General features: G+C 34.8%; 1 protein-coding gene across 1 annotated transcript in view; it reads right to left on the bottom strand.

Annotated features, from left to right (window-relative positions):
• wdfy4 (WDFY family member 4) overlaps window positions 1–15,676 on the bottom strand; it is a 60,483-nt gene that overhangs the window by 19,242 nt on the left and 25,565 nt on the right. The window contains exons 34-49 of the mRNA XM_041268458.1: window positions 15,068–15,229; window positions 14,270–14,461; window positions 13,959–14,085; window positions 13,577–13,734; window positions 13,199–13,437; window positions 11,890–12,011; window positions 11,498–11,689; window positions 11,057–11,187; window positions 5,777–5,854; window positions 5,293–5,499; window positions 5,053–5,140; window positions 3,844–4,010; window positions 974–1,122; window positions 605–725; window positions 291–376; window positions 136–198 (exon numbers count right to left, since the gene is read on the bottom strand). Coding sequence (XP_041124392.1) covers window positions 136–198; window positions 291–376; window positions 605–725; window positions 974–1,122; window positions 3,844–4,010; window positions 5,053–5,140; window positions 5,293–5,499; window positions 5,777–5,854; window positions 11,057–11,187; window positions 11,498–11,689; window positions 11,890–12,011; window positions 13,199–13,437; window positions 13,577–13,734; window positions 13,959–14,085; window positions 14,270–14,461; window positions 15,068–15,229 — 2,282 coding nt within the window. The remainder of the gene's footprint in view (window positions 1–135; window positions 199–290; window positions 377–604; window positions 726–973; window positions 1,123–3,843; window positions 4,011–5,052; window positions 5,141–5,292; window positions 5,500–5,776; window positions 5,855–11,056; window positions 11,188–11,497; window positions 11,690–11,889; window positions 12,012–13,198; window positions 13,438–13,576; window positions 13,735–13,958; window positions 14,086–14,269; window positions 14,462–15,067; window positions 15,230–15,676) is intronic.

The raw sequence follows: 15,676 nt of genomic DNA, 5'->3' as shown, positions 1-15,676 counted from the left end.
TACTTTCCTATTACATTCTCAGGGGACATGCAAGATTCTTTACCATACAGTACACTGTAAGCTGATCATGTATTGACATATTCATTGTCTCTTATGTTAAGGAATAACCTAGGCTGATAAAACAGTGGCTCTTACCGCACATTAATAATGGCTTCTGTGACCCCTTTCCCTTTTAATGATGGTACAGCAGAGTAAAACCTAAAAGTAAACGGAGAAAATCAATCTCACTATTCAAGGCATGGACAACAGAAATTAACAACGGAAACTACTTTAGTGCTCTCTGACTTCACCTTTTAAAAGCTTTGATTTGATCTTTGTTCTCAAACACAAGAAACTTGGATTCTCCGCATTTCATAAATATTTCAAGTGCTGTTTCCTGCAACGTTAAAAAAAAAAAAAAAAGAAAAAACAACATATAAAACGTTCAACTTTGATTTTTTATTAAGTAACAAGATAATAGCTAGGTGCTAATTTACAGTACATTTCACAAGCATGCAGTAGATCATCGGAACAGCAATGCAAAATATAAGGTGGGAAATTAGTAAGAAATGTTTCAACTAGTTCTCCACCTCAAATACAAAACCCTATTGATACACAGCCTTACCTGAAGCAGGAAACGCATGTAATGGACTTCTTGAACTTCCTCATAAGGATACCTGAAGCAAGCAGGATTCTCTCCAAGTTTCTCCCTGTTAACCATGTTGCAAATGAAGGGATCGACAATTCTGAAACGGGAAGGGGCCTTTATTTTTAAAACATTGTACTTTAATCTCCATGTGTTTTCAGACCAATAGGAAACCCCCGTTATTATTTTATGTTGCATTGTTCATGAAAACAAAATATTTTAAAGCCAAAAGAAGCTTTTGTTGTTAATTTTTGTTGTTCATTTATTTTGTTGTTGTGGCACTCAGTGGCATTCACTATGAAGCAATAACATACCCGCCCCCCCCCAATAATAAAACTGTAATATTACCTAGAAGGATGATGCTTTTTGCAATAAACTTCTCTTGATTCAGACATTGTAAAGTTTTCACAGATGTAGAAATCAGCTTTTCCAAATAGCAGAACCCCTTCCGATATGACATGTCCTTTAACAATTACCACAGATAACTTCATGCTGACCTAAACAGAAGATATGCATATGTATATTGTTCATAATTTTAAAAGTAAATGCAATACTATTAAAATAAACTAAAAGGAACATTAACATGTCGGCTGCACATCTAAAGAAAATAAATTTTACACACATTTACTTTATAATTCAAAAGGCAACCCATATAAAGTTCTGATTTTTAATATAAGTTTTAGAAATGCACATGGTAAAACATCTGTTTAGATGTGTTACTGTACTGCTTATCCACAATCCTGTACAAGACAATGTAACTGATGACACTTTAATTATTTAATTTTGTGCAGCCCTTCCACCAGAGGAGCAACTCTGGATAACTTCAAGATCACAGTGGCAGCAGCCTAACACTCCCCTGGTACACAGGACAGTGCGCACTGACAAGATTCTCACTACAGGCTCTTACCCCCCTCATTCTTATGGGACAATATTATTGATCACAAAAAAAAGCCTTTTGACAATTCACCTAGATAAAATCGAGATAATGATCAACAAAGAACACCATTTTTCTGCTACATTTCAAGTACTATCATAATAAGCACTTCTGTTTAACGACCATGTAATTAACACACATTTTTCACTCCAGCTTTCACAACACTCTGCATTTTAAGGCATTTTCCAAAATAAACGGTTACTTTATTCTGTATACAATGTGAATAATAAATTAAGAAAAAATTAACTGACTGGGTCAAAGGGGTGCGCACACACACGACAAGAAGAATGCCCCATGCATGGCTAATTTTGTTGTTCCTATTCATTTCAAAAGAAGAAACCTGCACCTGTGCCTTTGTCTATCATCAACCTAGTTTAAACCCCACAGGACTTTAAATACCCAAACCATATGGGGTACCAGCATACAGGCAGCCGTTTGCAATTAATACAAATCAAATACCCCTTCCCTTTCAGTAAACACTTTGAGGCCACAGTAAAAAAAGACCTTGTGTTTATTACAATAATTAATCAATGACATGCACACAATAGATAAGTGATAATTGAATAGTGGCTTTGGATCCCCAAGAGATCCTTTGTTGTACATCCTGTTATTTAAACATATACAAAAACACATTTGCTTTTAAAACGGGCACCCATACACATGCATTATTTATATGTCAGTTTGGTCAACCAAACATTTGATATAGACTGATGGGTTACCATGGTCACTCCATCAACGTTAATTCAAAGATTACTTCAATTAATCATAATTCACTAGAATCACAATCTGGAACAAAATCTATGTCTGATTGCCTCATTTCACAAAGCAGCTTGTTTAGTGGATCTCTTAAAATGATTGAGAAATATACTGTATTTTGGTTCTAAGATTAATATGCTTGACATGGTAAACAGACAATCTGCAAGAGCATACTAATATTTGCAGGTTGTCATATTTATATGCATTTCTTTTCAGAAATATCAAGTTTTGTAGAAAACAGCTTGAACTGCGATCCTACATTAATAAGCATGAAGGGAATTATTTATAAGACAGACAACACAGCAGGACTGAAAAACTCTACATGAATACAAGACAGTTGACATCACCCCCCACTGTTATTAGTAATACAGTGCTTAAGCCACATTTGCACAATCACACAAGTGATACAACAGGTTGCAAATTGTAAAGATGTTTCGCAGTTTTAAAAACACCCCTTCATAATACGGCAAGATAAAATCTGACATTGCTAAAATGCTATAAAATTGTATAATTGTATTAAGTATAAAAGATTATATGTTTGGTGTAAAAAAAGTTTTGGAAAAAGAATAAACATTTACATTGACAGTAGACTTTACACTCATTTGGAAAAAATGATTAATGTCCAGGGGAGTCATTTTGTTGGGGGGGAGGTTGGGGTGGGGTGGGGGGGGGGTTGGGGGAAACATTCTCTGTTTCTTGCCAAAGTTACATGAATGAAACATTCTCTTTTTTCTTGCCAAAAGTTGCAATGCTACTATGTTTTTAAATTGTTTTGCCTAAAAAAATGTCACAGCAATAGCCTCTCCTGAGTTATTGCTATAATGTGCACTTGTTGAATTTCAATATTAACAATAACAGCTGTTGTGTTACAAAAAGCAACAGCGAAAGGTACGTTTTACTAATGATTCTGTTCAAGTGTTTAATATGTGTTCCGGGAATGGGTCAGTAAAAGTGCTTAGATTATAAGATAAAAGTGCTTAGCTTATAAGAAGCCCCTGTGTGTGCGTTTGTATTTTGTATTTTTTGTATGAGCGTCTTTAAGTTAAAACCTATTTATGAACTTCCATGCCCAATACTCATCTGAGTGGTCTGTTTGTAATGGCAACGGAAAAATCATTGTAAAAAAAAAAAAAAAAAAAAAAGTTGATTTCGATGTCCTGGTTGACATCTTTGCAAAAATGAAGCCTAAGTGTTATCTGTTGCTTCACTAGGTCTATTCATGCAATGCAAGAGGTTTTTCTTTTTTTTTGTTGCAGAGTTTTATTATTATGGAGAGGGAGGCCCCTGATTATGTCTACAGTTCTTTACTGACACTGTTTTGTGAAAGTTGAAACTTGGTTCTACAATAAAGAACCAACACAGAAAAGCCTTAAAAATAAAATACTGTTCTTCATCAAATCAGTCTTTTACTTTTGCAAGAAACAATAACATTTACCACAGTGTAAATTCTTTGATTTGGCAGTTGAATAAAAATAACTCATACAGTCATGGTGATATGAAGTAAGTATCTTCCACACAGACAGCTTACCTCTTCCGCCTCTGACATCTCCTGAAGAATGACTTGTGTTTCCATACATTGCTCAGAGAAGTCATCAGAATGAAAGGTTTCATTCAAGGAAGGGAAAAAGGTTAGCTGGGCGCAGTCAAGTCCGTTTTCATCCACTTCTTTCCCCAGCACATCCACATCACTTACTTCTAGAATGTAAACAGTTAGTACTAGAAGGTTTCATGGAGAACACCAATCCATCAATGCGTCAATCTGCTTCTGCTCAGTTGTAAACTGGGTTCGCTGCAGTTGCATGAAAGGGACACTGGCTATGATGTAAGGTTTCCTGGACGGAATTAAATCCACATTTGGGCAGTGTCATTGCCATTATAAAGTACAGTGTGGCAGGGCAAAAGCCCTACAAGTAAACAGTGAGTGTGTGTGTGTGTGTGTGCTGTGGTGTATATATATATATATATACACACACACACACACACACACACATACATATATGTTTGGTTGAGAATGTGGCTGGAGCCTTACTTGAATGATTCATGGTTAATTAGGCTCCAGTTATCTGTGATATAAGGGAAGAGAAATCCTTTGTTAGGTGTTGGTGTGAAGGGGAGTGTAACCTGTGTTGAACTGTGCGCTGTGCTATATTGTGGCTATGATGTGTATTGGTCAGCTGAGGCAAATGCCCAGCCTGACAAGTGTTTGAACAGGTTTTGTTTAAACCTTTTATTTTGGCCACCGTGCCTGTTTGTTTGTTCCTGCTTGTATATTTTTGTTGATTAAACGTGAACACCTAGCACTTAAACTGTGGTTTCCAAGCCTCTGAGTCTCATTCGTGCTGCTATCCTGTTACATATAGCTATAAAAATAAAATTAAAATGTAATTCAATTCAGCCTGCTGTTTTTTTGTGACATGAAATTGACCATTATTAGCTTTGAAGTCTGTGATTCACGTGAGAGTGCTGCACAACCATGCACTGTACCTGTAAGCCTCCCTCTGTGGGCTTGAAGAGGAATATACACACACACACTGTAAATGACAGCTTCTTTGAATCTTCAAAAACATATTGAAAACTAAAATCAGTCCACTGTGTTATCAGTATTAGCAAACAATACATTATTAGCAAAACATATTTGAATAATCTGTTAGAGTATTAAGAAAAAAAAAAAAATATATATATATATATATATATATATATATATATATATATATATATATATATATATATAGGTTACCTGCATTTAATCCAGTGCTCTCGATCATCCCCTGACTCTCTTCAATAGGATTAAACTTGAAATACAATCCTTTGTTGGTTGCTTGGTACTAAAAAAAAGCAGCATGACAGAAGCAAAATCACTGTTACCTGTAGGCATGTGCAATTGAAGTACATTACTAATGTCATTAAGTTGAGATTTACAATTTAGAATATAAACGAAAATAATTTCAGCTCAAATTTCTAAACCATGGAATGTTACCTCTCTTCCCAGCTCCTCCTTTTTGTCACTTAGGTTGTTTCGCCTCATTTTCTTCCTCATGCGAGCAGGCCCCTCTGCGGGATCCTGACTCCACCCCAACGGGAGAAAGATTCCTTTTTCTGGACCAAACAATCCCCTTTCCCGAAAAAGTTGCTCCTCTATCGTCACCCACTGTTTGGAAGTCCTGTTATTTTCACACTGAAGCATCTATGGATAGGAAGCCAAACACAGAGAATAATTCATTTATTAGGGCAAAAACTGTGCATTTGAATTATCTATACTGGTATACCCCCATGTGATTAAGTTAATGATTGAAGATTGATATCAAATTAAATGTATTTATGCTCTTTGAGCTAAATAAATATATACTGTGTATGTGTATAGATATGTGTGTGTGTGTGTGTGTGTGTGTGTGTGTGTAATATATATAACGACACACATACACACAAAAGACTACTTATTTTACAGACTGATGTTACATTACCTGAATGTGATTTTTATAAATTGCTGCAAACATTTCCTGGCCACTCTTTCTATGCACATCCATACATGCCAGAAATGCCTAAACGAATTTAAAACAATATATTACAACTCACAAACGAAAACTATTAAAGTAAAACAATCTTTTAACAACCATATGCACAGACTGGGTGAAACAATAACAGAATTTAAATACAAAAATTACTTTCTCCACAATGTAATAATTCAAGCTTCCAAGCCCCAGTATGCTGCAGTGAGGGTCTTGAACAATACTTGTTAATTAAAAAGATTACTCACAATATATTTTCTGTTTCATTTTGGGTATCAGTAATGTGTTCATTTTATATTATATATATAAATTTTTTCTCAGTTAGTACAGTAGTTGTATGATGTTTCATTGCTGCCAATGTAACCATGCACTTGTCATCTGGGTACCCACATAAAAAGATTGGATTAAATTACATTTTAGTGAGTTTGTTTTTGTTTTCAGCATTAAACAGAAATTAAAAATAAAACAGAATGGTTTACAGTAGTTTGTATTTAATGAGAAAGATCATGAATACCTCTAGATTTTGTGCAGCAGTATACAGTATTCGCTGTTGTTTAAATGTAGCTACTGTACAATTGAAACACGATTGCAGCTATACATTGTACATTTTTACTGTCTGGTCCTGTTTGTTTTAAAACTCCATCAGCGGTTTGGTTTACATTCAATTATATTTTTATATCTCTCTCCAGTATCATATGAATATAATACAGCTTGGACATCCCAGGCACATTTCTCACACTGTAAGAAATACGTGGCCAAGCAGTGATATGGCTAAAAAGGGTGGGTACATTTCAGCAGTGAAGATCGTGTTTGGAGCCTCGTGCAACTTTCTAAAAAGGTATTACCAAAACAGTGTGGCAAAAAAAATGAGACTTCTTTTTACTTTTGCATGTAAACCAAGCCAATGTTACAGATAGGATGAAACAATTAAAAAAAAGACAATTTTCTTCACAAAATGGCCCATTTCTCATAAAGTGCAAATTCTTTTTTGATTATTCTAAGAATTATTTTTATTGTTTATATAATAACCAGATATCCATTTTTTTTTGCATTACATTAAAATTGCAGTTACTAGGCAAATCACTGTGGATCCAAATGCAATTGTTTTCAGTGTGCTACAATTAAGTTAAACTATAATATCTGCACAGTGCTAGATGGCTTTTGGCTGCTTGCCAGGGCTGATGCCCTGCTGATATATTAAACTGATTGGCATTACCCAGCAGGAAGCCCCTGAACTACACTGGAAATGGGGTTATATTTTGTTTGCTTAAAGGATCATTAAGCCAATAATCACAGTGGTGATCTCACAACAGTAGTCTGCAATCCACATGAAACTGCTATAACAAATGACCTACAAAGCACATTTTGTCTACTTTAGGGAAAGCCACTTAACAATTTGCCTGCTATTTACATTTGTGTAGACAGTTGCTACTGTTAAGTGAACTATTAAAAATGCGGGTTTTTTTATTTATTTATTTATTTTATTTTTTTTACTTATTTTGAAATACAAAGAAAAGTATGAGGTGGTCATTTTCTACAGTGCTCTCTGGAGTCAAAACACACTGGAATATACCATAGCAGTTAGCACATTAGAGATTGAAAATCCTTATCAATAAATACAATGATGTACCATAATAAAAACTTGAGCAAAGTATAACAAGCATAGTGAAAAGCCAGAGGTGTATGGTAAAGCATATTCAAAAACATGGCAAGCTACAATAAATGTAAAGGGAAAAGCATTGGAAAACTGCATGAGTTTATTGAAGTACAAATACTATCGATGTTGCGATGCCTGATTCACTTATGTCCAAAACAAATAGCATTCTCTAATATTGGAGGTAGATGTTACCTGTAGAATGAATGTATATTACATTCGGGAATATATATCACATTCAGGGCTGATGTCTACCCAGTTTGTCTATTGTAATTACGTCCACAGCCTCTCTCTACTGTAGTTGTGATGAAAAGTATGATCTGTAAATCGGTCCTTATTAGACAAAGTGAGAAATAGCAATAGAGAAAGAGATAACACCTCATAGCCACGAATCAAAGGCTGAGGACAGAGAATGGTGGAGTTTATGAGCAAAAGGAAGCTTTAATTGGAGCGTCTGCATTCCACTGTCCAGAGCATTCCCCACTAATTGTGTTAATTAGCAGAAGCTGGGTCTTCTCCATTTGCCTCCATGGTGGCAACCTTTAGGCTTCTTATTACCAGCGATTTGTTCACTATTTATAGTGTGTGAGAATAAAATTGCACTGCCATCTCTGACATCTGCTTTCTACACACACTGTGGGTAATTTTTCATTTAAAAAGGTTACCGTTTGTATCCAAGATACTGTAAATTACATGAAGACCAAATCCTTGAAGAAGAAAAAAACGAATCCTTAAATCACAGGGATTGCAGACTGTTATTCATAAAATCTCTCTTCATTCTCAAACAAAACTCCGCCTTAGAAGAATATTTACACACACTTATTTTAAATAAAGTGAGATTTAACAATTTTGAATAGCAAAATGTCTTGCAAGTACTGTAAAACTTCAAATAATTGCCAGGTCTCAAATAATGGCCTGTCTCCAATACGCGCCAGGTCTGCTGGCAAACACTGTAAATAAACGCCAGTTCTCTGTCACTGCCATTGCAGCTGAGGAAGATGAGGAGGGGCTTGACTGTAAAGAACTGCTAATATGTGACAGCGATGAAAGTGACTCTCAGGAGTAATAAATAATAATAGAAAGTTTAAAGTTTAAGGTAGGCCTACATGTAATGCATATTTGTTTAATGCAGTTATTACATTATTAAAAGTTTTGATAATTTTAAGCATGCTGAAAGTAGGCTAGTTACAAACCTCTTGGTGTATTTTAACACATTTTGTTGTATTAACAATGTACAAGTTTGAGATTAAACAGTAAATTATTTCTGATAATGATACTTATTGATACATAGTTTGTAGTATTATTATTATTATTATTATTATTATTATTATTATTACTATTATTATTATTATTATTATTATTATTATTATTATTATCATTATTATGCTGTAAGTGTAGCCTACATGCCTGTGTTCTGATATCTACATGGCTGTCTTTTAGTGAATTTAACTGTTGTTATTATTATTATTATTATTATTATTATTATTATTATTATTATTATTATTAATGACACATGAAGCATGTGAAGCTAGAAACATCTAATATAAACGCTGGTCTCAAATAATTGCCAGTCTCCAATACACGCCGGGTCTGCTGGCAAATATTGTAAAGAAATGCTGGGAGTATTAAGGTATTTTTAAAGTCACTAGACCATAAGTAATAAATCAAAGTAATCCGCTATTGCTTGTTAAAAAACAGAGAAAAAAAAAAGACCTCCCCTCAGATTACATATTCTTTAAATGTGAAGTACTGTATTTACATACTGTAATCTGACCCTGCATTAAATTCACATGGAACCATAATCTTTATTAATCTTAAAATTGCATTTGACCTTTATCTACAAAACATGCCAATACTGTATAAACCCTATTCAGTCTTTGCATTGCTATAAAAGAAACATTCCAGGAGTTTATACCTGGTACACTGTGCCTCAAATCTTATACCTTGTGTTAGCTACCAAGCAACCTAACTCAGTATGATATTTACCATTAATAAAGTCCTATATTAAATAAAAAGTAAATTGTCACTAAAGCATTTTGAAAGAAATATTCAATAACATCATCCCTGCACTTAACATCATGCTAATTTACATTTTAATTACTTCCCAAGAAATCAGTACCTTTGTTGACAATACAACATAATTTCAACTTCATTGTGTGCTGTCGGTGAATGCTTAATGAACTTAATTTGATAATTAGTGATGTTAATTATCTTCCTAATATTATGAAAATGAGACATTCAGTATCAGAATAAAAAACACTTCAAGGTTTACACTAGAACTACAAGGACACTTTCTGCGAGTTGTAAAGTATCTGCCTGACTTGTCTCACCCTGCACTAGCATGGGAGAAGTGCATTTTCATTATGTTATAAGTTTTCATTATTCAATATTATTATTATCGTTTTTCTTAAGATTGTAAAGACCACCAAGATCATACTATGAAGGTACTGAACAGTAGGGCAAATAAATAATGAATCTGACACCCCCCTCCAACCTGCTGTAGTGATGAACTGGTCAGTCTTTAAATATGATGGAACTTACAGCATATGAATGAAAATGGTCAAAACCACAACCTCTCTGTAACACTTTTAGCATTTGAGAACATCAATAATCTATAATAAAGAGCATTTAAATCAAGTGAAGTAGAAAGTAAGGATATTTGGCATAAAAGTGCCTTAATCCGTAACTTTGAGATTTCTTTTTAAATGTTCTGTCTGATCGCAACTCCAACAGGATGCAAATTCCACTTGTGTCTCAAAGAGGGACAATTTATCAAAGACTTTGATAGGCTGTCACTGCACGATATAAGGAATAACACAAAATAAATAATGTTTTCAACAGATTGAGACTTTTAAAATTACAGCCTCTTTTTGTCACCACACAGAGATAGCAGTTGCAGAAACCCCAATTTCATGCACTTGTGCCTGAATAATATCTCTGTGCTTCCTTTTCCAGATGGAAAAATTTCCAATGGAGGAACTAATGATGTGGGCACATTTAGAGAAAAAAAACAAAAAGCAAAAATGAGAGAGTCTTTAACCTTCAACAGAAAAAAAAAAAACATGTTCTACAAAATGTTCCATGGGATAAATTAACAAATGTCAATTACTTTGCTCACTGAGGTGTAATCAGTTGTAATAATCAAAATTAATTTAAAAAAAATAATGAAACAGACCCCAGGGCAAATTGCCCATACTCTGCAGTATGACGTCACAGCCTACACATGTACCTGTGAATGAGTTTTCACTCTGCTAATAACCCCTGCGTCTGGGGGAAAATGAACTTGCATTACCAGAAAAAAAATTAAAAAACCACAATCAAAAAAGGCTTTTATGAATACACACAATCTTGTAAGCTTTTTTTAAATCACCACTGACGAAATGACTACATTACTTGCTTGACAGAAAGTGTCATTCATAATAAATGTGAGCTTGTATTAGTCAGCCAGTTTCCTAAAACAAAACAAAACAAAAAAACAGACTAGCTTGGTAGAACTGTGTGCAACTAGTTGCATTTGTTAATATTTCACATTATAAAATACAATTTAAAAACAAAAATATATAACAATGATCTGGCCTCACCTCAGCAGTGCACTCGGTGTCCTTAACAAACCTCTTGTGTGCTGTCCACATTACTGTTGTAAGGGAGCTGCTGGGTTTCCATTGCTGGCTATGCACTGCCATGACTTTAGCTAATTTCTTCTTTTGAGAAGCTGAGAAAAAAGCACATAAAAACACACTTTAAAAGCAGGTCCACACAACAAATGGATGCATTTCACTAAGGTACAACCACTATACAGTGTCAGGAATTGAAATGTGTATTTTATAGTTAACAGTGAACATGTGCAAGATGAGATTCAAGTTTTATCTTCATAAATGCAGCACAACCTTTAGGTCTCTGAATCATGTGTGTCTCTCCACGAAGCGAGTTAGGTTAGTTTGCAGATGCATGAAAGTCTTTGGTAATTCAACTTTTTTTTTTAATGCTACACAACACAGTATATAAATAAAAATGGCACAAACCCATAAACTGCTGCCAAGCTTTACTTGCTGTTTCTTCCCAAAGAGGGGTAATTTCAGAAATATTCACGCTACTGTCTGAATTCCCCTGCTTTACTAACAGATCAATCTTGTACGTATCTTCTAGAGAGCGTCTTCTCTCGGACATTAGTTTACTCCATGTAGCTTCCACTAACTTCAGAAGCTCTGATTGAACTAAAAACAAAATTGTGCAAGAGGTTACATAGACAGAACAGATTTGCTGATGTGCAATATATAAACGGTATGGTTTTAAAGAAAGTAAAATATTTAGTATGATTGTTAAAGCAAACCACTTAGTTTTTATTTTTTTTTCTAAAATGAATCAGTTCATGTACTGATACCTCCAAAACATTTTTAAAAAAAGGACAAATTACCATCTAATGCATTAGGTAGTTCATGTTTCCGGTTTGCCTGAATATTCTTCTTTGGTAAGAAGTGATACCAAATTCCCTTGGGGTGCTTCTTATGTCCTTTCAATCCAAACCCATCAGGACAGCTGAAACACATTTACAAACTTTTCACAAAACAGCAAACACTTATATTCATGTTATTGCATTATGATCCATATAACCCTTCCATCCGGGGTAAAGTCTGAGTGCTCTAAAGGCACATACTGTATAGATTTGTTTCCACGAATATAGAAGCAGTTGTAACCCCACTTGGAAGAGTCTAAAACTAACAAAGTTGGGGTAACCTACCGTAAGTAACATGTTACTGTAATAATATTCTTTTTGTCAATAACAAGGTAATATAACGCATTCGACTATTTAGAGTTATAAACAAAACATTTAAAACAGTTTGACAATGTATGCTTTGAAGAACTCAAATTGCAAGTTAATGAAAAATACCACAGTATAATAGATGTATACAGTAGTATGTATCTACACAATACATGTATCGATTACATTAAGTAATTTATCTAACACAATGTTTATATACATTATGCCCGCTCCCCCCTGCCACACCCACTATAATGCTCGCTATTCTCTAATAAAAAGCCTTTATATAACTTAAGATTCCTTTAAATTTTCACTCTATATTTTCACACTATATCCAGTCAATTATTAAGAGTTGTTTGTTATACTACAAACATTTTAAAAACATGTTTGGCACATTTAATAAATTAATTACCAGACATACAATTAAATAGTGAGCAACAACTGTTTCGCAGGACAAGACAAGAAAGAAATAGAGTAATATAATGAGTAATACAACGTGCTACTTTTTTTTAAATTAAGTAATAAGTAAGGACATTATAATTTTTTTTTTGTTTTTACAGAAGAAATGAGTAACAAGTTACTTTTTTCAGTAACGTGTCCAATACTGAAAACTAACCACATACACTCTGAGTGACACTTCTCTTCCATTGTTTTGTTGTCTGTGAAATCAATCCCATGTGTTATTCTGAACAAGACGGTGCATGAACCTAGCAATAAACTCAGATGTTTATTAGTTCATCTTTTAATCTGCATTCCAATGCATTCACCCCCGGAAATATTTGTCACTGATTAGATTAAATCTGTTTGGGATAATCATCAGGTTCTGAAAAGGCGGAGGCACGGTAGTGTTGTGAAATTGCCAAGTTCACATTCAAATTCAATTTCCAGTAGCCAAGTAGTGTGCACAGATCTGTATGAACTAAACAAATGTGTGCAAAAGATCAAGCTGTTTGTAACTGCTTACCTTCCAGTCTTAATTTGAATGAGACAGTGCATGAGACAGGTAATAAAGTTCACATTGGAGTTGTAGGTTGCAAAGATTATGTCCCACTGGACCTGCAGGACTGTCAAGGACCGGGCAAGGGTCTGCTGTTCAGCCAAAGACTGTCGCGGTCTTGACAGAAAGTAGAGTGTAGCTCTGTTTAAACTCTTATAGAGGATGCTTACAATCTGCTCCCTCTGGGAATAGGCTTTCTCCAGTACCTGAGAAAAAAGCATAGTCACAAACACAGAACAATGTATGCAAAAAGGAAAACAGTGAGGATGTTAATGAAATATCATATACCAAATTACACTGTTTTATATACAAATGGTACATTTATAATAGAAAGTAATCACTTACCACAACAATCTGGTCCGTAATGAAAAGAAGAATTTTCTCAGGCTCCACAACAAACATACCAGCATACAGCTTTTCAACAAGCTTCTTACTGAAGAAAGCTATATTTCTGACTAATATGGCAATCTGTCCGTCTTGGGCGCTGTTAGAGATTTTATTATCTGTGAAAATAAAAGAAACTAATGAACGTAGGACAGGAGTATGCCTATTATTGGAATATAGTTAACAACTTGTACTGTTATAATATGGTACTTAGAATGACGGCTGTTTGGTTATATTATGGTTCCATGGGTCAGAATAGGTCGTCCTTCATTAACTGGGCTCTTTTTTAAATAACTTCTGTTCCAGAGTTACCGGAAGAATGCAAAGACTCAAGTTACTGTACCATCTCTTGCCAAATGAGTAGATTTTCCTTCTTCCCGACATGTCATTTGCACAATGTCCATCAAGAATTCAAGCAACTCCGTCTGGAAACTCTGCCTTTGATCATGTGTCACCTTTTCTGGGGAAAACTAAAAATATATATATATATATATATATATATATATATATATATATATAGATAGAGAGAGAGAGAGAGAGAGAGAGAGAGAGAGAGAGAGAGAGAGAGAGAGAGAGAGTTGAGTCAATGAACATCATTAAAAAACCTGAACAGGTACATTTGAAAACAAAATAAAGAGATAGAAAAGCACTTACCTCTAGAATGAGTTCAAACGGGTGCATACGTTTCTTGGCTGGGATGTTTATAAGACTGTCCATCAGCAGAATGCGCATGAAATCACACACCTGTTTCCTGGCTGGGTTGGTAAACTGTGGTGGTACTGTCTCCTGAATGCACGTGCCTTCAGAAAGCACTGAACAGTCCTGGGAGGACGCTGCAAGACAGGTCTAGAGGACAGTATGCACATATTAATAACAATGTACCTACATGTACGCATTGTATCACAGTGCTGTTTAAATCTGTTTCTACTAAAGAATTTGCATCTTCAAATGTCATTTTAATTGCTTTTATGTTTCTCAGTTAGAATTTCTCTGGTATTTGCAATTCTAAATGGTTGTGGGTTCCGTTGCTCCAATATCGAGCCCCAGCTATACACTCTGCAGAGAGAGTAGCTGGGACTGGCAGAGTTGAAAGGTCACACTGTCATGTGATTTTAATGGAATGAGGAAGGCTGTTCAGGTCAGGCACTTAGGATTCTGCTGTTAAGTTCAAAACCAGGCCATGGCAGATTTTGATAAAAAATTTAAACTTTAGAGTGAAGCAATATAATCCAGTACCAGCCAGAAGACCATCAATGTTAATCCCTTGTGAACACTATCCCTGACATGGTAGGGATGCAAATATTCCTGCCTCAGCACTTAGTCATAATTGATTTTACTTTACTTTACAGCAACTTCAAACAAGCCATTTGTTATAACAGGCTTGCTATTAAATGGACAGGAAAATGTTCCAAGAGTCACAAGAACCGAAGGAAGGCAGCACTGTATACTTACCACTTGAGAATATGATGGGAAGATAGTGCCAGCCAAAGCATGGAGAAATCCTGGAGAAGACCAAAGAGGCTCTCTTGGGAAGATGTTGTGGACCAAGCAAAAGAACTGCATGACACTCCCGGGGTAGTTTATTTCCCAACAGTCCTCTGTACCTGTTGTGGGCTTAACAGACAAACACAACATAGGAAAAACATTATTACAGAGCATGTTTACTCATTTCACTTTTACAAGTACACACCATTTATGGCATACAGGAATGGGAATGCATGCAATATTGACGAATATGCCTACTGTATGCTCATGTACAGTATATGGGCAATCCAACTCAGCAGTATGTACAATGTCCTAGCAATCTGGAATAGTAACATGTTTTTGACATGGTTTGTTGTTTATGTATCACCCTGTAGATTGTTTTTAATGAAGTATATATATATATATATATATATATATATATATATATATATATATATATATATATATATATATATATATATACATGCAGAAAAACATGCATTGCTGTTACCAGGTACTTCGATTATTTAGCCCGCTAGTTAACTCATGTTATCTACCCAGTAGGTGACACTAACAATGTTGTTTAAAGACACAATA

This window comes from Polyodon spathula, chromosome 13, assembly GCF_017654505.1.
Source record: "Polyodon spathula isolate WHYD16114869_AA chromosome 13, ASM1765450v1, whole genome shotgun sequence".
NCBI lineage: Eukaryota > Metazoa > Chordata > Actinopteri > Acipenseriformes > Polyodontidae > Polyodon > Polyodon spathula.
The sequence above is the reverse complement of the archived record's forward strand: the minus strand, read 5'-3'. Positions and strand labels throughout refer to the sequence as shown.